Source organism: Octopus sinensis, unplaced genomic scaffold, assembly GCF_006345805.1.
Source record: "Octopus sinensis unplaced genomic scaffold, ASM634580v1 Contig15822, whole genome shotgun sequence".
Lineage (NCBI taxonomy): Eukaryota > Metazoa > Mollusca > Cephalopoda > Octopoda > Octopodidae > Octopus > Octopus sinensis.
In genome coordinates, this window is record NW_021833937.1 from 29,736 (window position 1) to 57,328 (window position 27,593).

A 27,593-nucleotide genomic window follows, 5' to 3' on the forward strand; every position below is an offset into this window, starting at 1 on the left:
TAGCTGAATGATAACTAAGTTATTTTACTAAATTCTTTGTTATATTTAAAGTAATTGAAAGAAACACAGAGCATCTCAGCAGAAATATGGTAACAAAAGGGTTAAGATATATAATAGAGAATCAATTCTTAACCCTTTTGATACCAACCTGGCTGAAACCACCTCTGGCTCTGGGTACAAATGTCTTGTTTCCATAAGTTTTGAATTAAAATCTTCCACCAAATATGGTAACAAAAGGCTTAAGATATATAATAGAGAAACAATTCTTAACCCTTTTGATAACAACTCGGCTGAAACCGGCTTTGGCTCTGTAGTACAAATGTCTTGTTTTCATAAGTTTTGAATTAAAATCTTCCACCAAACCTTAGTCACAATTTATGTTCCTAACACTAGCTGAATGATGACTAAGTTATTTTACTATTTTTTTGTTATATTTCAAGTAATTGAAAGAAATACAGAGCATCTCAAAATAAATACAGTAACAAAAAGGTTAATGACTGTGTATACACCCTCCTTAAAAAAGCAACTTTTCACTGCAGTGAATGTTGCCGGTTAGAGAATATATACGACGGGCTTCTTTCAGTTTCCGTCTACCAAATCCACTCACAAGGCATAGGTCAGCCCGGGGCTATAGCAGAAGACACTTGCCCAAGATGCCACGCAGTGGGACTGAACCCGGAACCATGTGGTTGGTTAGCAAGCTACTTACCACACAGCCACTTTTGCTGAATTTCTCTAGGGAACATTCTTTTCTTTGTAGTTAGATCACAGGTGGTCTTCTTCTAGCATATTGGATGTCCACTTAGTGGTTATCTCTATTATATGCCTCTTTAAAATTGTTCTGAATTTTCAGATTTTTCTATATGCTAGGCTACTAGTTTTAAATTGATATTAATTAAATTAACATTCAATTTATCACCCTCATTATCTAAATTTTAAATAATTATGTTCCCTAACTGGCAACATTAACTGCAGTGAATTATATACAGCGGAACTGTTTCCCGAATTTAGCACACCAGAACTTAGACATTTGAAAATAATCCAATGTAATCAGTAGAACTATACACATGTCTAATTTTATAAGGACAACCTGTGTATAGTTCTACAAATTATATTGAATTGGAACGATCATACTGAAGAGCCCACTGATGAGAAATTACGTAAGTAATTAGCGGTTATAACGAAATCAGTCATTACATATATACATACATCAGTAAATGTATGTATATATATATATGTGTATATATACATATATGTGTGTATGTATATATACGTAAATATGTATATATGTGTAAGTACATATATATGTATATATACATGTATATATGTACATATATACATGTATATATACATGTATATATATATATGTATATACATATATATATGTATATATACATGTATATATGTACATATATATGTATATATACATGTATATGTGTATATATATATGTGTATATATATATATGTATAATATACATGTATATGTGTATATCTATATATATGTGTACATATATATATGTGTATATATATATATATGTATATACATGTATATGTTATATATATATGTATATACATATATATGTATATACATATATATATATATATATATACATGTATATATATGTATATGTAATATATATATGTATATTTATATATGTATGTATATGTAATATATGTATGTATATATATGTGTGTATATATATATATGTGTATATATATATATATGTGTGTGTATATATATATATATGTGTGTATATATATATGTGTATATATATATATATGTATATATACATGTATATGTGTATATATATATGTGTATATACTAAGCAATAAACCCTTTATTGCTTAGTATTACTTAAATTTTCCTCGAATGAGGCTTTTACATGCCGAAGACTACTTGGTGTAATTGATAATTATTCCAAATTAATTAATTTCACCCTTCATTATTACGGATATATGTGTATATATATTATATATATGTATATATACATGTATATGTGTATAATATATGTATATACATATATATGTGATATATATAATATGTATATACCTGTATATGTGTATATATATGTTATATATGTATATACATATATATGTATAATACATGTATATGTGTATATATTATGTATATATATGTATATACATATATATATATATACATGTATATATATGTATGTATATTATATATGTATGTATATGTAAATATGTATGTATATATATGTGTATATATATATGTGTGTGTATATATATATATATATAATATGTGTATATATATAAATATATATATATATATATATTATATATATATATATGGGAAATAATAAGGAAAGAGCAGCCTTATAAAGACAGTAGATACAGGTGTGAGCTGTGCTCTACGGAAACTTATGAGATTTTTAAGCATAAGGACCAGAGCAACCTGCTTAATAATAGATTAGACCTAAGGGTATCATGCGTACATAGTGTCACCCGTACATTTAAATATTTTCGAAATTAGCATTTTATAGGTGCAATGTTTATTCAGACGCATTTTGTGATGTCGGGCGCGAAAATACCTTAAGCTAAGCCTGAAAGCAATGAAGTCATAAAAGAATCATCCATAACTTGCAGTAAGCAACATTTATTAAACGTTATTACTGTTATTTCTTGATTTTCTGCAAACAAAATGCACAAAAAAGCTACACGTTTGCATTATGTTATATATACAATAATAATAAAGGACGTTACTGTATACAGTTTTAAAAACCAAGGACGTTATATAGACCTCCTTGACTCAAGTCAGAGAAGGGGTGCGTATTATACACATGGTTTAGGTTTTCCAGAGGTACAGCTCCCTAAAAATCCCCTGCGTATACATGTTTGCATTATGTTATATATATATAATAATAATAAAGGACGTTACCCTATACATTTTTACAAACCAAGGACGTTATATAGACCTCCTTTACTCAAGATAGAGAAGAGGTGCGTATTATACACAAGGTTTAGGTTTTTCAGAGGTACAGCCCCCTAAAAATCCCCTGCGTATTATACACAAGATTTAGGTTTTTCAGTGGTACAGCCCCCTAAAAATCCCCTGCGTATTATACTCAAGGTTTAGTTTTTTCAGAGGTACAGCCCCCTAAAAATCCCCTGTGTATTATACACAAGGTTTAGGTTTTCCAGAGGTATAGCCCCCTAAAAATCCCCTGCGTATTATACACAAGGTTTAGGTTTTCCAGAGGTATAGCCCCCTAAAAATCCCCTGCGTATTATACACAAGGTTTAGTGTTTTTCAGAGGTACAGCCCCCTAAAAATCCCCTGCGTATTATACACAAGGTTTAGGTTTTTCAGTGGTACACCCCCTAAAAAATCCCCTGCGTATTATACTCGAGGATTTACGGTATATATGTACATTTATATATATATGTATATACATATATATGTGTGTGTGTGTATATATATTAACTATAAGTAGTACTGATTGAGATGTGTATAAATTGTTTTGGGTTGTGTATATAGGCATAGTTATGTAAATATATTGTATTGCATTTTGTGCATATTTGTGTATATAAGCTATATTGTGCTCTAAACAGAAGTGGGGCAGTTGTTTATGCAAATATATTTTGTTGTCTATACTTACAGCTAGGAAGGGCTATCTGTCAACTACACACACACACACACACACATATATATGTGTGTGTGTGTATATATATATATATATATATATTATATTAAGTTAGAGACAAAACCACTATTAGGCAAATCATACAATGAAAAACTTAAGCCAATACATAAGATTATTTAATTTATATTATTTAAATATATAACAAAATTATTAAAAAAATATAATTAATATCACACTACGATCGTTTCATGTTATATATTTAAATAATATAAATTAATTTATGTATTGGCTTAAGTTTTTCATTGTTTGATTTGCCTAATAGTGGTTTTGTCTCTAATTTAATATAATATAATATTTTACTATAAAATTGGATTCAATCCTAAATCTGATTTTTCCCTGTAAGTTTGGATTTATTCCCTAATATTTATTATTAATATATATATATATATATTTACACATCTGTCTGTGTATATAATTATATTATTTATTTGTATTTACATATATATTTGTGTGTGTATGTATGTACATATCTCTCTTTCACTCCGGAACTTATTCTTTTGTAAGCCCAGTACTTATTCTATCGGCCTCTTTTGCCGAACCGCTAAGTGACGGGGACATAAACACACCAGCATCGGTTGTCAAGCAATGCTAGGGGGACAAACACAGACACACACACACGCATATATATATATATATACATATATAGGACAGGCTTCTTTCAGTTTCCGTCTACCAAATCCACTCACAAGGCTTTGGTATGCCCGAGGCTATAGTAGAAGACACTTGCTTAAGTTGCCACTCAGTGGGACTGAACCCAGAACCATGTGGTTGGTAAACAAGCTACTTACCACACAGCCAACATATATGTCTGTATATATAATTATATTATTTATTTGTATTTACATATATATTTGTGTGTGTATGTATGTACATATATATATACATATTATACACATATACATACATATCTGTATATATAGAAACACACACAACACATCTATCTTTTTATCTACCTATCTATCTGTCTATCTCTCTATCTACCTACCTATCTGTCTGTATATCTATCTATCTATCTGTCTGTCTGTCTATCTCTCTCTCTATGCATGTATGTATCTATTTATCTATCTGTTTGTGTGTGTGTTTGTGAGAGCGTGTGTATATACACGTATGCATAAAGTAAATAGCTGAGTCACTTTAAAAACACAATTGGCCCATGGATATGTTTAGATTTCACCCAAATCTTTTCTCACACAATATCTGGTTGTTCATGGATATAATTTTTAGCTTTTCAGTACAGTTTTTTATTGTTTTGGTTTCTTTTTTTTTTCTTTTTTGTTACTGTTTTTTATTTCTATTTTCTTGTGATTCTGACTCAACTTCCTGCCATCAAATATCAGGACGCCACAAAGTATCGAGTGACATTCTTGTGGTTAAGGATGGTCTGATGGGGCAGATTTACTTCAAGTGGCGCTTGTAGGCTGAGGAATGTGGAGCAGAAAGAGGGGCACCCGCCGAGGAGCTACTGCGTGGCCAATATCAGTAATAACCCAGGAGCCATTAGATTTGTGGGGCTCCAAGTTTGGGGGCAAGAGCCAAGTCTGTAGGTCTCCAAGTCTGGCGGTGATGTCCAACTTTGTGAGGCACCAAATTTGGGGGCTGGAGCCGTGTTTCTGAGGCCCTAAATTTGGGGGCAGGAGCCGTGTTTGTGAGGACCCAAATTTGGTGGTCGGAGCCAAGATTTTTGGTCTCCAAGTGTGCGAAGCACCAAATTTAGGGGTAGGAGCCGTGTTCGTGAGGCCCCAAATTTGGAGGTGGGAGCCAAGATTTTAGGTCTCCAAGTCTGGGGGTGATATCCAAGTGTGTGAAGCACCAAATTTGGGGGCAGGAGCCGTGTTTGTGAGGCACTAAATTTAGGGGCAGGAGCCGTGTTCATGAGGTCCCAAATTTGGTGGTGGGAGCCAAGATTTTAGGTCTCCAAGTCTGGGGGTGATATCCAAATGTGTGAAGCACTAAATTTAGGGGCAGGAGCCGTGTTCGTGAGGTCCCAAATTTGGTGGTCGGAGCCAAGATTTTAGGTCTCCAAGTCTGGGGGTGATATCCAAATGTGTGAAGCACTAAATTTAGGGGTAGGAGCCGTGTTCGTGAGGCCCCAAATTTGGGGGTGGGAGCCAAGATTTTAGGTCTCCAAGTCTGGGGGTGATATCCAAGTGTGTGAAGCACCAAATTTGGGGGCAGGAGCCGTGTTTGTGAGGCACTAAATTTAGGGGCAGGAGCCGTGTTCATGAGGTCCCAAATTTGGTGGTGGGAGCCAAGATTTTAGGTCTCCAAGTCTGGGGGTGATATCCAAGTGTGTGAAGCACCAAATTTGGGGGCAGGAGCCGTGTTTGTGAGGCACTAAATTTAGGGGCAGGAGCCGTGTTCATGAGGTCCCAAATTTGGTGGTGGGAGCCAAGATTTTAGGTCTCCAAGTCTGGGGGTGATATCCAAGTGTGTGAAGCACCAAATTTAGGGGCAGGAGCCGTGTTCGTGAGGTCCCAAATTTGGGGATGGGAGCCAAGAGTTTAGGTCTCCAAGTCTGGGGGTGATATCCAAGTGTGTGAAGCACCGAATTTAGGGGCAGGAGCCGTGTTTGTGAGGCCCCAAATTTGGGAGTGGGAGCCAAGATTTTAGGTCTCCAAGTCTAGGGGTGATATCCAAGTTTATGAGGCCCAAAATTTGGGGACAGGAGTCAAGTTTGTGGGGCTCATTTAAGTCAGAAAAGCCTAAAGCTTGGAGTTATAAATTAACAAGTAATATTTACTGATTTGGCTGTGGTAGAAGTTTGCTTCCCAACCACATGGTTCTGGGTTCAGTCCCACTGCGTGGCACCTTGGGCAAGTGTCTTCTACTATAGCCGCAGGCCGACCAAAGCCTTGTGAGTGCATTTGGTTGGCAGAAACTGTTATCGAGATAGAGACTTGAAACCTACTCTGGCCGTAACTACACCACGCCTTGAACAAGCCTCAAATTGTGTAGGTCTTTACCTCAATGAGGCCAAGACTGAATATATAAACAAGTGCCTGCCCAACAGTGATTGCATCATCCATACTCTCAACAATGCGCCCTTAAATATGGTTTCTGATTACAAATATCTTGGGTCATACATATCATCATCTGGAAAAGACTTTCTAACTAGAAAGGGTATGGCCTGGTCAGCCTGTAATGACATGCATAAGATCTGGTCATCAAATCTAAGTAGAGACTTCAAACTTGAAATCTTCAAAGCCACAGTTGAACCAATTCTACTCTATGGCTCAGAAACCTGGACGTTATCAAAGAAGCTTGAGAGGCGGTTGGATGGAACCTACACTTGCCTCCTTATGAGAGCTCAAAATCTCTCGTGGAAGCGCCATCCAACCAAAATGCAAATATATGGGAAACTACCACCTGTGTCATCTATTGTGAAAGGTAGGAGAGTCCAGTTTGCTGGACGTTGTTGTAGAGCTGAAAAAGAGGTAATTTCTACTCTTCTCCTCTGGAAGCCATCTACTCGCGATACCAGAGGGCGCACACTCTCCTACCCTGATGTAATCTCCAGGGATACAGGCATCCAGCAACAGGACCTCCGTAATGCTATGATAGACCGTGAAGTCTGGCGTAGCATGGTAAATTCCATTGTCTCGACCACGGTCGAACAATGATGATGATGATGATAGGTGTGTAAATTTTCAGCTCGATCCTAGCACGTCTAGTGCCATTGAATTCTTACCAAAGCCAAAGTGTGCAAGTTTTTTCCCTCTTTTATATAGGTAGATCATTTCTGTAATTTTTCCTCTTTGTAGTGTTGGATTCCTTCGGAAAATTCCCCACTGGTATTATGCAGGGAAACATACACATGGTCGGATCTTACGAAGAGTGCCGTGCTGTGAAAGTTGCGATCCCTGGGAACTACACTGGCCACCCAGCACTCTACCGTCCATTCGGACCCAAGTACTGCCAACTTATCTTTCAAGTGAAAGTGGAAGTTATGCAGGTATGTAATAAAGCAAAAAGAAAAAGAAAACACCTTTGCTATTTTTTTATTTTTTATGTTTTACCTGTTTTCAGTAATTAACAGTGGCCAATCTCTAGTCGAATGAATCAAGCCTCAATACTCTTTATACTCTTTTAATTGTTTCAGTCATTTGACTGTGGCCATGTTGGAGCACCGCCTTTAGTCAAGCAAATGGACCCCAGGACTTATTCTTTGTAAGCCTAGTGTTTATTCTATCGGCCTCTTTTGCCGAACCGCTAGGTGACGGGGATGTAAACACACCAGCATCGGTTGTCAAGCGATGTTAGGTGGGGAAAAACACAGACACACAAACATCATCACCATCATCATCATCGTTTAACGTCCGCTTTCCATGCTAGCATGGGTTGGATGGTTCGACTGGGGATCTGGGAAGCCAGAAGGCTGCCCCAGGCTCCAATCTTGATCTGGCAGTGTTTCTACAGCTGGATGCCTTTCCTAATGCCAACCACTCCGTGAGTGTAGTGGGTGCTTTTTACGTGCCACCTGCACAGGTGCCAGGCGAGGCTGGTAACGGCCACGGTTGGATTGGTGTATTTTACGTGCCACCAGCACGGAAGCCAGTCGAGGCGGCGCTGGCATCAGCCACGAGTCAGGTAGTGCTATATATATACATATATACAACAGGCTCCTTTCAGTTTCCGTCTACCAAATTCTTCTTCTTCTCCACATCCTCTTTTTCCTTTTAATTCTTCTCCTTCTCCTCTTCTTTTCCTTCTCCTTCATTTCCTCCTCCTCCTCCTTCAGATAATTTGTCAGTGATAGTCACATTTGGCCACAGCCTCCAAGTACATATACAACATTTAATTTGGTTATTTTTCCGGTCTTTTCCGTCTTCTTCTGCTCCAGGTCCTCACCACTGCCCCTATTCAATATGGTGTATGCATTCCGGACACTTGTTCATCCAAAGACCTTTACCTTCTAATAAACAATGGTAAGTAGCATTCCTTGGTATATTCAAACCTTGCCATTCCATACTTGCCCTCCTCTCCTCCTCACCACTGAACCTAAAATATAAGACATCTTCATACCTATTTCTTTACTACCCACAAGGGGCTAAACATAGAGGAGACAAACAAGGACAGACATAGGTATTAAGTTGATTACATCAACCCCAGTGCGTAACTGGTACTTAATTTATCGACCCCGAAAGGATGAAAGGCAAAGTCGACCTCAGCGGAATTTGAACTCAGACCGTAGCGGCAGACGAAATACCTATTTCTTTACTACCAACAAGGGGCTAAACACAGAGGGGACAAACAAGGACAGACATAGGTATTAAGTTGATTACATCAACCCCAGTGCATAACTGGTACTTAATTTATCGACACCGAAAGGATGAAAGGCAAAGTCTACCTCGGCGGAATTTGAACTCACAACGTAATGACAGACGAAATACCTATTTCTTTATTACCCACAAGGGGCTAAACATAGCGGGGACAAACAAGGACAGACATAGGTATTAAGTCGATTATATTGACCCCAGTGCATAACTGGTACTTATTTAATCAAACCCGAAAGGATGAAAGGCAAAGTCGACCTCGGCTGAATTTGAACTCAGAACGTAACGGCAGACGAAATACCTATTTCTTTACTACCCACAAGGGGCTAAACATGGAGGGGACAAACAAGGACAGACATAGGTATTAAGTAGATTACATCAACTCCAGTGCGTAACTGGTACTTAATTTATCGACCCCGAAAGGATGAAAGGCAAAGTCGACCTCGGCGGAATTTGAACTCACAACGTAATGACAGACTAAATACAGCTAAACGTGCTAATGGTTCTGCCAGTTCGCCTTCATACCATTACCCCACAACCACTACTACTATCTTACCCAGATCAGATCAGGTCTCTCCCATCATCATCATCATCGTTTAACCCTTTCGTTACCAACCCGGTCAAAATCGCCCCTGGCTCTGTAGTATAAATGTCTTGTTTTCATAAGTTTTGAATTAAAATCTTCCACCAAACCTTAGCCACAATTTATGTTCCTAACACTAGCTGAATGATAACTAAGTTATTTTACTAAATTCTTTGTTATATTTAAAAGTAATGAAAGAAACACAGAGCATCTCAACAGAAATATGGTAACAAAAGGGTTAAGATATATAATAGAGAAACAATTCTTAACCCTTTTGATACCAACCAGGCTGAAACCACTTCTGGCTCTGTAGTACAAATGTCTTGTTTTCATAAGTTTTGAATTAAAGTCTTCCACCAAACCTTAGTCACAATTTATGTTCCTAACACTAGCTGAATGATAACTAAGTTATTTTACTAAATTCTTTGTTATATTTAAAGTAATTGAAAGAAACACAGAGCATCTCAACAGAAATATGGTAACAAAAGGGTTAAGATATATAATAGAGAAACAATTCTTAACCCTTTTGATACCAACCTGGTTGAAACCACCTCTGGCTCTGTAGTACAAATGTCTTGTTTTCATAAGTTTTGAATTAAAATCTTCCACCAAACCTTAGTCACAATTTATGTTCCTAACACTAGCTGAATGATAACTAAGTTATTTTACTAAATTCATTGTTATATTTAAAAGTAATTGAAAGAAACACAGAGCATCTCAACAGAAATATGGTAACAAAAGGGTTAAGATATATAATAGAGAAACAATTCTTAACCCTTTTGATACCAACCTGGTTTAAACCACCTCTGGCTCTGGGTACAAATGTTTTGTTTTCATAAGTTTTGAATTAAAATCTTCCACCAAACCTTAGTCACAATTTATGTTCCTAACACTAGCTGAATGATAACTAAGTTATTTTACTAAATTCTTTGTTATATTTAAAGTAATTGAAAGAAACACAGAGCATCTCAACAGAAATATGGTAACAAAAGGGTTAAGATATATAATAGAGAAACAATTCTTAACCCTTTTGATACCAACCAGGCTGAAACCACTTCTGGCTCTGTAGTACAAATGTCTTGTTTTCATAAGTTTTGAATTAAAATCTTCCACCAAACCTTAGTCACAATTTATGTTCCTAACACTAGCTGAATGATAACTAAGTTATTTTACTAAATTCTTTGTTATATTTAAAGTAATTGAAAGAAACACAGAGCATCTCAACAGAAATATGGTAACAAAAGGGTTAAGATATATAATAGAGAAACAATTCTTAACCCTTTTGATACCAACCAGGCTGAAACCACTTCTGGCTCTGTAGTACAAATGTCTTGTTTTCATAAGTTTTGAATTAAAATCTTCCACCAAACCTTAGTCACAATTTATGTTCCTAACACTAGCTGAATGATAACTAAGTTATTTTACTAAATTCTTTGTTATATTTAAAGTAATTGAAAGAAAACAGAGCATCTCAGCAGAAGAAATATGGTAACAAAAGGGCTAAAATATATAATAGAGAAACATTCTTAACCCTTTTGATACCAACCTGGCTGAAACACACTCTGGCTCTGTAGTACAAATGTCTTGTTTTCTTAAGTTTTGAATTAAAATCTTCCACCAAACCTTAGTCACAATTTATGTTCCTAACACAAGCTGAATGATAACTAAGTTATTTTACTAAATTCTTTGTTATATTTTAAATAATTGACAGAAACACAGAGCATCTCAGCAGAAGAAATATGGTAACAAAAGGGCTAAAATATATAATAGAGAAACAATTCTTAACCCTTTTGATACCAACCTGGCTGAAACCACCTCTGGCTCTGTAGTACAAATGTCTTGTTTTCTTAAGTTTTGAATTAAAATCTTCCACCAAACCTTAGTCACAATTTATGTTCCTAACACAAGCTGAATGATAACTAAGTTATTTTACTAAATTCTTTGTTATATTTTAAATAATTGACAGAAACACAGAGCATCTCAGCAGAAGAAATATGGTAACAAAAGGGCTAAAATATATAATAGAGAAACAATCTTAACCTTTTGATACCAACCTGGCTGAAACCACCTCTGGCTCTGTAGTACAAATGTCTTGTTTTCTTAAGTTTTGAATTAAAATCTTCCACCAAACCTTAGTCACAATTTATGTTCCTAACACAAGCTGAATGATAACTAAGTTATTTTACTAAATTCTTTGTTATATTTTAAAATAATTGACAGAAACACAGAGCATCTCAGCAGAAGAAATATGGTAACAAAAGGGCTAAAATATATAATAGAGAAACAATTCTTAACCCTTTTGATACCAACCTGGCTGAAACCACCTCTGGCTCTGTAGTACAAATGTCTTGTTTTCTTAAGTTTTGAATTAAAATCTTCACCAAACCTTAGTCACAATTTATGTTCCTAACACAAGCTGAATGATAACTAAGTTATTTTACTAAATTCTTTGTTATATTTTAAATAATTGACAGAAACACAGAGCATCTCAGCAGAAGAAATATGGTAACAAAAGGGCTAAAATATAAATAGAGAAACAATTCTTAACCCTTTGATACCAACCTGGCTGAAACCACCTCTGGCTCTGTAGTACAAATGTCTTGTTTTCTTAAGTTTTGAATTAAAATCTTCCACCAAACCTAGTCACATTTATGTTCCTAACACAAGCTGAATGATAACTAAGTTATTTTACTAAATTCTTTGTTATATTTAAAATAATTGACAGAAACACAGAGCATCTCAGCAGAAGAAATATGGTAACAAAAGGGCTAAAATATATAATAGAGAAACAATTCTTAACCCTTTGATACCAACCTGGCTGAAACCACTTCTGGCTCTGTAGTACAAATGTCTTGTTTTCTTAAGTTTTGAATTAAAATCTTCCACCAAACCTTAGTCACAATTTATGTTCCTAACACTAGCTGAATGATAACTAAGTTATTTTACTAAATTCTTTGTTATATTTAAAATTAATTGAAAGAAACACAAAGCATCTCAAACTAAATACAGTAAAGAAAGGGTTAACGTCTGCTTTCCATGCTAGCATGTGTTGGAGGATTTGACTGAGGTCTGGCAAACCAGGAGGCCATACCAGGCTCCAATCTGATCTGGCAGAGTTTCTATAGCCGGATGCCCTTCCTAACGCTAACCACTCCGAGAGTGTAGTGGGTGCTTTTACGTGCCACCAGCACGTGGGCCAGTCTGGCGGTACTGACTACGGCCACGCACAAAATGGTGTTTCTTTACGCGCCACCACCACAGGAGTCAGTCCAGCGGCACTGGCAACGACCTCGCTTGAATGTTTTTTCACGTGCCACTGGCACCGTTTTTAACCCTTTAGCATTTAAACCTGCCATATCCAGCCAAAAGTATTCTGCCTGTTTTATGGTCAAACTGGCCAGATCTGGTCTCTCACACCAACCCTACAATATCGTTTTAAAAATTAACAGCTACCTCATCAAAATCTCATAGCTACAAGATAATGTATGATTAGTTCAAAACAATATGGATGAAAAAGGATTAATTTTGGCAGAATAATGCGAACACTAAAGGGTTAATTAATCACACATTATCTCATGGCTTTGAGTTTTTGAAGATTGTGATTGTTTATTTTTAGAATGACATTGTAGGGTAGGCTGGAGTGGCTCCTATGCAGGTGGCACATAAAAAAAACACCACTTGAGTGTGGACATTGCCAGTACCGCCTGACTGGCCCTCATGCCGGTGGCACTTTAAAAGCACCCACTACACTCTCGGAGTGGTTGGCATTAGGAAGAGCATCCAGCTGTAGAAACACTGCCAGATCAGACTAAACTATTATAGTCGTTTTTTGAAGTCCGTGTTGTGTTGACAGACTTGCACCAAAAATTCCTGTTTTTAATCAAATCTTGTTAGTTACAAACATGACAGTTCCACTTATTTGTCTACCTCCTGCTACTTTCTCTCTCCACACCAACAGCTTTTCTCTTCCTCTTCTCTTTCATAATATAACATTCTAACGATGTGTCCAATTTTTCAGGAATCCACTTGTTACCATTCAAAAGCACCAAGAATTACTCTGCTTTGGCCTACTGCGAAGCCGAACCAAGTTTTGATGGCAAAGCCATTTTCTCAATGTAAGTCATCTCTTGTTTTGCTTTTACACTGATTGCAGGTCACAACACATACAAACGTACATCTGTACATAAACATGTACACACACACACACACATACAGACATAGCTTACAAAAGCATATATATATACATAAACATATACATACATGCATACACACACACATATATATATGGCACGTAAAAAGCACCAACCGATCATGGCCGTTTGCCAGCCTCATCTGGCACCTGTGCGGGTGGCACGTAAAAAGCACCCACTACACTCACGGAGTGGTTGGCGTTAGGAAGGGCATCCAGCTGTAGAAACTCTGCCAGATCAGACTGGGCCTAGTGCAGCCATCTGGCTTCCCAGACCCCAGTTGAACCGTCCAACCCATGCTGGCATGGAAAGCGGACGCTAAACGATGATGATGATGATACATATATACGATGGGCTTCGTTCAGTTTCCGTCTACTATATCCACTCACAAGGGCTTGGTTGGCCCAAGGCTATAGTAGAAAACACTTGCCCAAGGTGCCTGGCAGTGGGACTGAACCCGGAACCGTGTGGTTCGTAAGCAAGCCACTTACCATACAGCCACTCCTGCACCTATATATATATGTATATATATATACGTTCACAGAAACAGGCATACACACACATGCATTTATAGATGCACATGCAAACATACACTACCAAGTCCCTAAATTATAACCAAACCTCCACCCTCACCTCCCACTGCTTTTACTTTCAGAGTTACCTGCTCTTTGTTCCTGGCGTTGCTGGTCTTTGCAACTCTGTACCATGTGACATGCTATCAAGATCAGGTGACACAGCCTAAACCTGCAGCGTCGAACTCGACCCGGCATGGCGTCGTCATCAATGCTAGTGTGGACCCTTCAGATCCAGACACCCATGCAGATGATCCTGACCAAGCCGACACAGTCAAGCTTCTTCCTGTTGTACAAAAGGAACCAAGTAAGTCTCATCCTCACAAGATCCCAGTCCCTCGGTGACCCTCTCAGACCTGCGCCCCTCTGTCTAACTTTACTCCCTACTTGAGCTCCTGAGCAAAAAGCTAAATAATTGCATAGACAATGCAACAATGATGACTGCAGGTAGACTAACGGACAGAATCTCTCTATATATAAACAGCAAAATGTGCGTGTCCTTTATACAAATCCACAATTTTTCAGTTAGAGGGCTCACACTTTCTATGGTCATTCAAAACTGTCCAAGGGTGGTCGTGCACATCTTTACATTTCCCCAGTCACCCCGCAAAGCCATTAAATATATATATAAACAGCAAAATGTCTGTGTGCGTGTCCTTTATACAAATCCACAACTTTTCAGTTAGAGGGCTCACACTTTCTATGATCATTCAAAACCGTCCAAGGGTGGTCGTGCACATCTTTACATTTCCCCAGTCACCCCGCAAAGCCATTAAATATATATATAAACAGCAAAATGTCTGTGTGCGTGTCCTTTATACAAATCCACAACTTTTCAGTTAGAGGGCTCACACTTTCTATGGTCATTCAAAACCATCCAAGGGTGGTCGTGCACATCTTTACATTTCCCCAGTCACCCCGCAAAGCCATTAAATCTCTTATTATAAAAGGCAGATTTTATCTGCCTCCCTTTGTCAGTTATAGAAATCTACAATATAGGATTTCTTCAATTACAATTTACCTAGCATTTTTAAGAGTAGAATGCATCAGGTTTTGCCAGGTCCAGTTTTTAAAATTTAAACTCCAATTAAGCAAAATTTACAGAAAACTCACATTCTGGTGTGTATGTCAAATGCTTTTCTTAGTCTGGTTTACAGCACACGCAAACGCACACACACAGTGTGCAACGAATAAAGTGAAACTAGATGTAATATTTGTTTCTGTCTATCACGCTGATAGATACATGAGTAAAATGTATGGCAAGCTAACAGATAAGAGTGAGTGAAAATGTTCTTGGAAGAGAGTAAATATCGACAGAGTGATTTGAGGAAGACTAAACTGAAAGTATGAAACAGTGTTTATGTATAAACAGACGACACTTATATAAACCCTTTCGTTACCAAACCGCCCGAATTTACCTATTCATATTTAAATGAGAATATCAGAGTAAATCTCTTTAGTACATTCGTGAAAACACGTATTATACTTCGTAAACACTTCAAATACAGTTTTGTACAAAAATCGAAGTGTAATTTTAATTCCGTGAATTATGGGAGATTTTTTTCCAAAATTTGTTCCTATTGTGTTTTCAAAATTTGTAATTCTGACAAAAAATGGATACGAATTTCATTATATCAAGCAGCGAGTCAGAATTCGAAGGATTTTCTACTGAAGACCTTCATAAATCTAACTCTATGACTGAAAAAAAAAAAAGCATCTTTATATAAGAGTGAAGTTGTGTGTCTGTCTCCTACGATTTAGATTCGTAACTACTCCCACATTTTGCGGTGCAGTTTAACCAAAAGCGGGTATCTTATAGTCGTGATTCATATCGAGCCCTTCTGGGTATTAGCATGAGTCTACGATTTAAAAAAAATTTACCATCATATTTTTCCATTTTAATGCATTTTTTCGCTTTTATATAAGGGAAGTAACTCTCTAAAAATATCTACGATGTGTCAACGATTTAAAAAAAAAATTTACCTTAATTTTTTTTCAATTTTTAATGCATTTTTTTGCTATTTTTTGGCTATAACTCTCTAAAAATGCTTATATAGTTATTTCCCTTACAACCCGAGCAACGCCGGGCGATACTGCTAGTATATATATAAACAGCAAAATGTCTGTGTGTGTGTCCTTTATACAAATCCACAATTCTTCAGTTAGAGGGCTCGCACTTTCTATGGTCATTCAAAACCGTCCAAGGGTGGTCGTGCACATCTTTACATTTCCCCAGTCACCCTGCAAAGCCATTAAATCTCTATTTATAAAATATATATATATAAACAGCAAAATGTCTGTGTGCGTGTCCTTTATACAAATCCACAATTTTTCAGTTAGAGGGCTCACACTTTCTATGGTCATTCAAAACCGTCCAAGGGTGGTCGTGCACATCTTTACATTTCCCCAGTTACCCAACAAAGCCATTAAAAAATTAAAAAACAAGGACGATAGTAATGAGGGTGAACAATAAATTTATAATGTCGGGTAGCCATATGTCTCCTCTTCAGCAAAAGACCTATGCTTGTCCATCTAGTTCCCTCTCAACACCAGGTTGGTGTCACAAATGGAATCCAGCCACAGAAGCTTTTCCAAAGCAGACAATGGAGCATGATGTAGCCCTGAATCTCACCAGATCCTGTCAAACCTATTTCTTTATTACCCACAAGGGACTAAACACAGAGGGGACAAACAAGGACAGGTATTAAGTCGATTACGTCGACCCCAGTGCATAACTGGTACTTAAGTTATCGACCCCGAAAGGATGAAAGGCAAAGTGGACCTTGGTGGAATTTGAACTCACAACGTAACGACAGACGAAATACGGCTACGCTTTTTGCCCGGCGTGCTAACATTCCTGCCAAACCGTCCAACCCATGCCAGCATAGAAAAAAGCACATTAAATAATGATGATGGACAATAAATTTACAAAGTGGAGTGGCCATGTGTCTCCTCTTCATCAAACCACCTCTGCTTGTCCCTCTGGTCCCACTTTAGCTTCTCAATAACCATGATGGTGTTAGAAAGGGCATCCATCTATAGAAACCATACTAGAACAGGCAATTGGAACATGATGCAGTCCTCCAACTCATCATACCCTGTCAAACTGTCCAACCCATGCCAGTATAGAACAAAGATACCAAATGAGGGTGAACAATAAACTAATGATGTGGAGTAGCCATGTAGCTTTAGCAAAACCCCTATGAGGTAACCTTAGCAAAGCACCTATGCTTGCCCCTCTGATCACACTGTAGCTTCTCAATACCAGGCTAGTGTTGTTGGTTTTAGAAAGGGCATCGAACTGTAGGAACCTTTCAAAAGCAGACATTGAAGCATATTGCTGGTCCCAGACCCAAGAGATGCTGTCAAACTGTCCAACCCATGCCAGCATGGTACAGTGACACTAAATGATGATTATGGTTATGGTGAATTCTTCCTTACTTCCCACAATCACAACCCCCTTAACCCTTTCGTTACTGTATTTATTTTGAGATGCTCTGTGTTTCTCCCAATTACTTTAAATATTACAAAGAATTTAGTAAAATAACTTAGTTATCATTCAGCTAGTGTTAGGAACATAAATTGTGACTAAGGTTTGGTGGAAGATTTTAATTCAAAACAAGACATTTGTACTACAGAGCCAGAGGTGGTTTCAACCAGGTTGGTATCAAAAGGGTTAAGAATTGTTTCTCTATTATATATCTTAACCCTTTTGTTACCAGATTTCTTCTGTTGAGATGCTCTGTGTTTCTTTCAATTAATTTTAAATATAACAAAGAATTTAGTAAAATAACTTAGTTATCATTAAGCTAGTGTTAGGAACATAAATTGTGACTAAGGTTTGGTGGAAGACTTTAATTCAAAACTTATGAAAACAAGACATTTGTACTACAGAGCCAGAGGTGGTTTCAACCAGGTTGGTATCAAAAGGGTTAAGAATTGTTTCTCTATTATATATCTTAACCCTTTTGTTACCATATTTCTGTTGAGATGCTCTGTGTTTCTTTCAATTATTTTAAATATAACAAAGAATTTAGTCAAATAACTTAGTTATCATTCAGCTAGTGTTAGGAACATAAATTGTGACTAAGGTTTGGTGGAAGATTTTAATTCAAAACTTATGAAAACAAGACATTTGTACTACAGAGCCAGAGGTGGTTTCAGCCAGGTTGGTATCCAAAGGGTTAAGAATTGTTTCTCTATTATATATCTTAACCCTTTTGTTACCATATTTCTTCTGTTGAGATGCTCTGTGTTTCTTTCAGCTACTTTAAATATAACAAAGAATTTAATAAAATAACTTAGTTATCATTAAGCTAGTGTTAGGAACATAAATTGTGACTAAGGTTTAGGGGAAGATGCAAATTAAAAACTTATGAAAACAAGACATTTGTACTACAGAGCCAGGTGGTTTCAGCCGGGTTGGTAACGAAAGGGTTAAACTTGTATGTCCCACGTAAACTGAAACCCCTGTGGCTTACCCATAATTCCTTGTCTTTTTCCAGGTCTGCTAGGCAGGATTCTAAAGTGTTTCTCGGTTTACCATAATGGCAGCAAACTCTTGAACACCGACCAGGCTGAAGGAACTTTGAGTTGCATCCACGGGGTCCGCTTCCTCAGTATGGCGTGGGTCTTGATCGGACATGTCTATGCATTTGGCATAATAGTAATAAGTAAGTAGTCTGTTTTATGGGTCATTTTTTTGGTCATTGGGCTGAGACCATGCTGGAACACTGCCTTGTCAATGTCCATATTTGTCTTACAAAGTTGCTGAGTTAGACTTGGAACAAAATGGGTTTTTACAAAAATGCAGTTACAAGATGCAAGCATGTGTGTGTGTGTACGTGGAGTTAAAAAAGGGCCATCACTTGGCATGATACATATATGCATACATTCATATATATATATATATATATGGAGGCGCAATGGCCCAGTGGTTAGGGCAGCAGACTCGCGGTTTCGATTCCCAGACCGGGCGTTGTGAGTGTTTATTGAGCGAAAACACCTAAAAAGCTCCACGAGGCTCCTGCAGGGGGTGGTGGTGATCCCTGCTGTACTCTTTCACCACACTTTCTCCCACTCTTTCTTCTGTTGGCCTGCTCGCTTAGCCAGCGGGGTGGCGTCATTCGAAGGCTAAAACAATGCGAACGCATTGTGACCAGCGATGTGTAACAACATCTGATGGTCTGGTCGGTCACGTGATCACGTGATATATATATATATATATACATACCGTAAATCCTCGAGTATAGTCTGCCCTTGAGTATTATACGCAGGGGATTTTTAGGGGGCTGTACTTCTGAAAAACCTAAACCTTGTGTATAATACGCACCCCTTCTCTAACTTGAGTCAAGGAGGTCTATATAACATCCTTGGTTTATAAAAATGTATACGTAACGTCTTTTATTATTATTGTATATATAACATAATGCAAACGTGTAGCTTTTTTGTGCATTTTGTTTGCATAAAATAAAGAAATAACAGTAATAACGTTTAATAAATGTTGCTTACTGCAAGTTATGGATGATTCTTTTAGTTCTTCATTGCTTTCAGGCAATCACAATCTCTTACAATACTATGACCCCAATAGGCTTCATACGATTCTTGGAAGCGTAGTCTATTCTTAGCTACAATAGCGACAACATGAATTTCTTCCATCTTCTTGCTCTATTAAAATATTTGAGAAAAATTATATTAATGTGTCCTACTTGTTAAAATTCCAATTATGTATTTGTGCAGCTGAAGATGGCACTGCATTTAAATTGATGTAATGATTGCATTGTTCAATTAAATGGACCCCCTTGAAAATGTCTCACTGCATCACTACTTGATATCCTGTTGCTTATTTTGACTATATAATATATATATATATATATACACACACACACATATATATATACCTATATATACACATACACACACACATATATATATATATACATATATATACACATATACACACACACACATATATATATATATACATATATATACACATATACACACACACACACATATATATACATATATATACACATATACACACATATATATATATACACACACACATATATATATATGGTATGAGGCGAAACAGCCTGCTGCTAGCCATCTTATTTTCTTTACTATATACTGAACCTTACAAAGGTCCTGACAATTAATTTGTCGTATTTACATACCGAAATTTACCGGTAAATAATTGTTGGTTACATGAAAAAACCACAGGAAAATTGTTTACCATTTTTATTGCATTACCATGTGGATTCCTCATTCCATTACGATTACCCAGAAGGAGCGCATGGCAGAATTTTGGAGGGAAAATTTACTTCTCAGTCGTTACTTAGTTTTAACATCTGCGCACTTCCCCCCACTATCTGATGTCGCGGGTCAGAAGTGAGGGCTGGTGCATTTGGTAAGCTATCGAATATGGCGTGATGACGGAATTCAAACTACTCTTTCTATGTTTGTGATCCAGAAACACGGTGTTCGCTATTAACGGTAAGTGACTGCTTTCGTATATTTGCCACTCCGGTTTGTGTGTATGTGAGCCGTAAGGGCCTTCGTTTTTGAATCTCCACTTATAGAAAATGGAAAAAAACGGTCTTTGACTGTCATTTCTAATTCCTTCGGTATGAGGCGAAACAAACCTGCTGCTAGCCATCTTATTTTCTTTACTATATATATATATATATATTATATATATATGTGCATGTATTTGTGTGTCTGTGTTTGTCCCCCTGCCATCGCTTGACAAATGATGTTGGTGTGTTTATGTCCCCGTAACTTAGTGGTTCAGCAAAAGAGACTGACAGAATAAGAACAAAGTTTACAAAGAATAAGTCCTGGGGTCGATTTGATCGACTAACACCCTTTAAGGTGGTGCTCCAGCATGGCTACACTTAAATTACTGAAACAAGTAAAAGAATAAAAGAATATGTTTTGTTTCTTAAAGTCTGGAAAGTTGTGCAATGCATAGGATGTTGTTTTGTATGATTTAGTACAAGTCTGGCCTATATTTCTTTGTCTGTTCACAGTGAACCCTACAATTTCTTACGACATTATCAAAGGATTTGCATTCCAGGCTATCGCCAACGCCCTGGTCTCTGTCGACTCATTTTTCTTACTGAGGTAAGCAGAAAACTGTCATCATCATCATCTCACCTTTATTGTTCTTGGCTTTTCTATCATTAGCATTATTATCATAATCATCAACACCACCACCATCACTATCATTGTTATCACCACCACTAACACCATCATTAGCATTTAATATTTTTTGATTTTAATAAGTGTGTGTGTGTATGATGGGCTGTATGTGTGTGTGTGTGTGTGTTAGACTTGTCTGTACAATACCTACCTCCCACCGCAACCATCCCCCACCTCTGTCTCCCACTACACCCTTCTCTGTCCCACCTCTCTCACTACCTCCTTCTTTCTCCTCATCCCCTTCCCTAACCCTCCCTCTAACAGTTGCCTCCCACTACAACTCCTTTCTATCAACTACCTCCCACTACCCCCTTCTCCATCATTTCCACACCCCTCCACCCTTCTCTGTCACCTACCTATTCACCCCCCTCTCTCACAACACTCACTGCCTCTCATTCTTCCTCTACAGTGGTCTCCTAGTCTCTTACAGTACCCTAAGGGCCATGAAAGCCAATGGAGGCAAGATGAACTGGTTCTACTTCTACATCCATCGATTCTGGCGGTAAGTACCTCCCACACCATTATTATTATTATTATTATTATTATTGAGTGAGAGAGCAGTGCAGGCCATCAATCCCTCAAAAATGCTGCCCTCGGGGCAAAATTTGAAACCATTATTATTATTATTATTATTATTGGGTTGTCCAGAAAGTTTGTGCCGATTTACAGTAGCTTATCTTTCGACTTACCCTTCCGAGACACCTCAATCTGGGAAGAGGGTATTTTCAAGTTAAAGGAAAGATGGAGACGCATTGTGCAACAAAATGGTTCATATTTGGTTAATTAAAAATCGGCACGCACTTTCCGGACAACCCAATATAATACATTGTTTACCATCTTTATATATAAATTTGAGGTTGTGTGTGTGAGACTCTGTCTCCTCCGATTTAGATTCCTAACTACTCCCACATTTTGTGGTGCAGTTTAACCAAAACCGGGTATCCTATAGTCGTGATTCATATCGAGCCCTTCTGGGTATTAGCGCGCATCTACGATGAGTCTACGATTTAAAAAAAAATTTACCATCATTTTTTTCCATTTTAATGCATTTTTTCGCTATTATATAAGGAAAGTAACTAAAAATGTCTACGATGAGTTAACGATTAAAAAAAAATTTTACCATCATTTTTTTCCATTTTAATGCATTTTTTCACTATTATATAAGGAAAGTAACTAAAAATGTCTACGATGAGTCAACGATTAAAAAAAAAAATTTACCATCATTTTTAATGATTTTTGCTCGGCTTATATAAGGGAAGTAACTCTCTAAACATGCTTATATAGTTATTTCCCTTACAAACCCGAGCAACGCCGGGCGATACTGCTAGTTGTGTATAGAATGCAAGTTAAATTGATGTTTTTGTCTTTCTTCAGTCTGACGCCGCCTTACATGCTCTTGATGATGCTCTATATACCTTTGTTCCGATACATGGGACACGGCCCCTTCTGGCCCCCGCAGGGACTCGAGAAGGACTTCTGCAAAAATTCTTGGTATTACAATCTTTTCTACATCAACAATTTTATGCCCAACGCCTCAAAAAATATGGTAAGTTGATGTCTACTTAACCATCATCCACCCCCAACCCCAACACCACCACCCACCCTATCTACCCTGTATAGCTTCCCCTGCCGTCCACCCCACAAAAAGACTCTAATACCATATGCCATACCTGTTTCTTTACTACCCACAACGGGCTAAACACAGAGAGAACAAACAAGGACAGACAAACGGATTAAGTTGAGGATTGCCCCGCCGACCTCCTTTAACCAGGAGGGCAAGGCAGTTTTCCTTTGCCTAGTGGCTGTAGCGAGAGAGGTGGTATGGTGGACCCGTTTGAAAGGGCTAAGGTCAGACACTTTCCTCTTTGGCCAAGGCCTCGTCAACTTTGTCAAGTTTCACTTGAAAAGGAAGATGAGAGTAGAGAGGGAAGTGATGTCTGGTAGCAAGTTTATTGAAAGTGGGTGAATGTCTGGAAGAATGGTCAGTATGAACGGACCAATTCTGAGGATACACCTGTGAGAATTAAAAGGTAATATAAAATGAGAAAGGGGCTCTCTACCCACCTTTTGACCAGGCTCCCATAGCTTTTATGGGTTAGATATTATGTAGTATAAAAAAGTATTATAAAAGGAGAAAGGGGCTCTCTATCCCCCTTTTGACCAGGCTCCCGTGGCTTTTATGGGTTTTCCCACGTAACCCTTTCGAAGCGCCTCCCCCTATTGGGAGTTTTAATTGTTACTTATATTTCGTTGTCATCCTGCTTTTGTACATGGACCTTTTTCAAACGGACAAAACCCTTTGTAACTTTCGTCCTGTGTTTTGTCCCTTTATGTGGCCAATAAACGAACGAATTATCATTATTATTATTGTTGTTGTTGTTATGTTGCAGTGTATGGGATGGAGCTGGTACCTGGCCAATGACATGCAGTTCTATTGGATCAGCCCCCTTATTATTATTCCCCTCTACAAGTAAGTAATCTCTCCCCCCTCCACACTCACACCTTACAGAATTAACAGAGCTGAGAAGCATTAACCCTTTCATTACCAACTGGCAAAACCGGCTCTGGCTCTGTGGTAAAATGTTTCTTTCATAAGTTTTGAATAAAATCTTCCACAAACCTTAGTCACAATTTAGTCCAACACTAGCTGAATGAAACTAAGTTATTTTACTAAATTCTTTGTTATATTTAAAATAATTGACAGAAACCACAGAGCATCTCAGCAGAAATATGGTAACAAAAAGGGTTAAGATATAGAATAGAGAAACAATTCTTAACCCTTTTGATACCAACCTGGCTGAAACCACCTCTGGCTCTTTAGTACAAATGTCTTGTTTTCATAAGTTTTGAATTAAAATCTTCCACCAAACCTTAGTCACAATTTATGTTCCTAACACTAGCTGAATGATAACTAAGTTATTTTACTAAATTCTTTGTTATATTTAAAATAATTGACAGAAACACAGAGCATCTCAGCAGAAATATGGTAACAAAAGGGTTAAGGGACAGTGTGGGACATTCAGCTAGGGAGAAACAGAACATCTCTCAGTGGCAGGGCAATGCCCTCAAGATAGTTGTACCCTAGCAGGATCAGGGTGGATTTCACTGCCTTTAAATCGTTGTCACCATCCTCATCTGCTCTCAGAAACAGTCTATGTACAAATACGTCAATCATCCCGACCACGTCATCCAAACGGACCAAGTGAAACCAGGCTTAGCTGCTAGTATATACATATATATATATGATGATAATGATATATATATATATATATGATGGCTGCCCCCTCGTTATCGAGTATGGCCATTGCACGAAGCTTAACTGTTATTGGTGCTGTGATCGAATGTGACTTTTATTTGCTTTTTAAGACTACAGCCAGCTATTCAGTTGAGACTCACAGCACTAGCAACAATCATGAATAATGTTGTTATCGTGCAATACCTGTACAAGAAGATTTTTTTTTAAGTGAGGAAAAGCTGTGCACTGAGTCAATCCCACTCACTAAGCAACAGCAGCCATAATCCGAAAAGAAGAACAAGTCAACATCATCGGTAACCACTGAGCCGCAGGTTTTATGTTGGAGTTATCCCAGATACATGAGTTACCTTCTCCTAGAAGGATGCCCTGACAAAGGCTAGGAGTCCTTCACTCCCAATGATTTAACCGCACGATCGGGTATTCAGTCCGATTATTTCTATGTCCCCGCGCATGATACAGCCTTAAGACATTTATTGGATGGCCGTTGACTCTCAAGAGTTCCTCCGCCCTTTGACGGGTTTTGTTTTTCATCCCGCAGGGTGTCCAATAAACACCCTCCTCACCAAGCGAGCTTGGTGGGGCTGCCGGTTTAGTTGCCGATGGCCCGACCATGCAACAGGTTGTACTGGGTTACATGTTACCAGTAGCACTCGAAAGTGACCTGACACACACACATATATACTCTCTTTTTCTCTTTTACTTGTTTCAGTCATTTGACTGCGGCCATGCTGGAGCACCGCCTTTAGTCGAGCAAATCGACCCCGGGACTTATTCTTTGTAAGCCCAGTACATATTCTATCGGTAACTTTTGCCGAACCGCTAAGTGACGGGGACGTAAACACACCAGCATCGGTTGTCAAGCAATGCTAGGGGGACAAACACAGACACACAAACACACATATACACATATATATATATACATATATACGACAGGCTTCTTTCAGTTTCCGTCTACCAAATCCACTCACAAGGCATTGGTCGGCCCGGGGCTATAGCAGAAGACACTTGCCCAAGGTGTCACGCAGTGGGACTGAACCCGGAACCATGTGGTTGGTAAGCAAGCTACTTACCACACAGCCCCACACACACACACAATGGGTGAAGGTGCAGGGCTCAGTGTTTAAAGCTTAGGGCCTACGATGATGGGGCAGTGAGCTCACCAGACATCTGTGACTGTTCTGGCAGCTGGATGCCCTTCCTAGAATCAACCACTTTACAGTGTGGACTGGGTGCTTTTCACATGGCACCAGCACTGACAGGGTCACCAAATAGCTTACAAGACCAAAACAAATTCACCTGGAATTTGCATCACCGGTCTGGAACCCCTATCTTGCTCAGGATATCAATCGTCTGGAAGCTGTTCAGCGACGTGCAACCAAAAGAATACCCTCCATCAGGCATTTGCCATATCCTGAACGCCTTACTTCTTCCCTGGGCATGGACACATTGAAAATCCGACGTCTGGCAGCTGACTTGGCAGACACCCATAAAACTATTAACCATCTTACAAACAATAACTCTGAGCACCTTTTCAAACTCCACCTGTCTAACACCCGTGGACATATTTACAAAGTCAGAAAACAGCACAGCTCCTCCCATGACTTCAGGAAACATTTTTTCACGCTGTGAGTTGCTGAAGCATGGAACAAACTGCCGGCATCAGTTGTTGGTTGTCGGAGCACTGCATCCTTCAAAACTTCCATGCTTCCTGAGATTCGCCAACACTACACTTGATTTTCTCCCCTCCATACACACACTGAAGCATGGAACAAACTGCCAGCATCAGTTGTTGGTTGTCGGAGCACTACATCCTTCAAAACTTCCATGCTTCCTGAGATTCGCCAACACTACACTTGATTTTCTCCCCTCCATACACACGCTAAAGCATGGAACAAACTGCCGGCATCAGTTGTTAGTTGTCGGAGCACTGCATCCTTCAAGATTTCCATGCTTCCTGAGATTCGCCAACACTACACCTGATCTTCTCCTCCCCTCCATACACACACAGGCATGTATCTGACTCATACATTGTTCACTTCCCAGACATTTGTACATTACTGCATGTACTTTATATGCACTGTCTGACAAGTTGTGGTGCACCTGAGCACTGTATACAATTAATTTCATTATTATTATTAAAGAGAAAAAAAGGTGATATGCATTTCTCAATGTGTTTTTGATGTTGTCTCTTTCAGATCGGCTAAACTCGGTCATCTCGTTGCCCTTCTGCTCCTTGTGGCCCATTTTGTGACAACCGCTGTCATAGCAACGCTCAATCACAGCGCTATTACATTTATAACACAACAACAGTAAGTAGTATTTACATATGGAGATCAAGAGATGCTTGTGTGTGTGTAGTTATGTAAGTATGCTAGTTAGTTAGTTAGTTAATTAATTTTTTGGCTCAAAAAGCAAAAAGCAAGGCCATGTAAGGGGACATGGAGTTATGTACAGGGTGGTGATCATGTAAAGAGTTCAGGCCACTTGTGGTCAAGGGAGACTTTGAACCGAGCGGTCGTCGGCATCTTCACTATCTCGTCCGGCAGCTTATTCCACGGATCCGCAACCTGGACGGAGAAAGCCCCTCTCTTTCGATTGAGATGAAAGATCTAAACTAATTGGTACGGGCCAACCAAAGCCTTGTGAGTGGATTTGGTAGACGGAAACTGAAAGAAGCCCGTCGTATATATATGTGTGTGTGTAGAATATGAGGTGTTTAGTTCACTGATAAGTTAAGTTAATTTTTTGGCTCAAAAAGCAAGGCCATGTAGGAGGACATGGAGTTAGGTACAGGGTGGTGTTCATGTAAAGAGTTCAGGCCACTTGTGGTCAAGGGAGACTTTGAACC

General features: G+C 38.3%; 1 protein-coding gene across 1 annotated transcript in view; it reads left to right on the forward strand.

Annotated features, from left to right (window-relative positions):
- LOC115230583 (nose resistant to fluoxetine protein 6) overlaps positions 1-27,094 on the forward strand; it is a 35,501-nt gene extending 8,407 nt beyond the window's left edge. Inside the window, exons 2-11 of the mRNA XM_029800724.2 lie at positions 7,427-7,617; positions 8,506-8,590; positions 13,540-13,636; positions 14,367-14,590; positions 18,789-18,956; positions 21,318-21,411; positions 21,899-21,991; positions 22,864-23,035; positions 23,880-23,959; positions 26,941-27,094. Coding sequence (XP_029656584.2) covers positions 7,427-7,617; positions 8,506-8,590; positions 13,540-13,636; positions 14,367-14,590; positions 18,789-18,956; positions 21,318-21,411; positions 21,899-21,991; positions 22,864-23,035; positions 23,880-23,959; positions 26,941-27,058 — 1,322 coding nt within the window. The 3' untranslated portion in view covers positions 27,059-27,094. The remainder of the gene's footprint in view (positions 1-7,426; positions 7,618-8,505; positions 8,591-13,539; positions 13,637-14,366; positions 14,591-18,788; positions 18,957-21,317; positions 21,412-21,898; positions 21,992-22,863; positions 23,036-23,879; positions 23,960-26,940) is intronic.
- Positions 27,095-27,593: the final 499 nt, after the last annotated feature.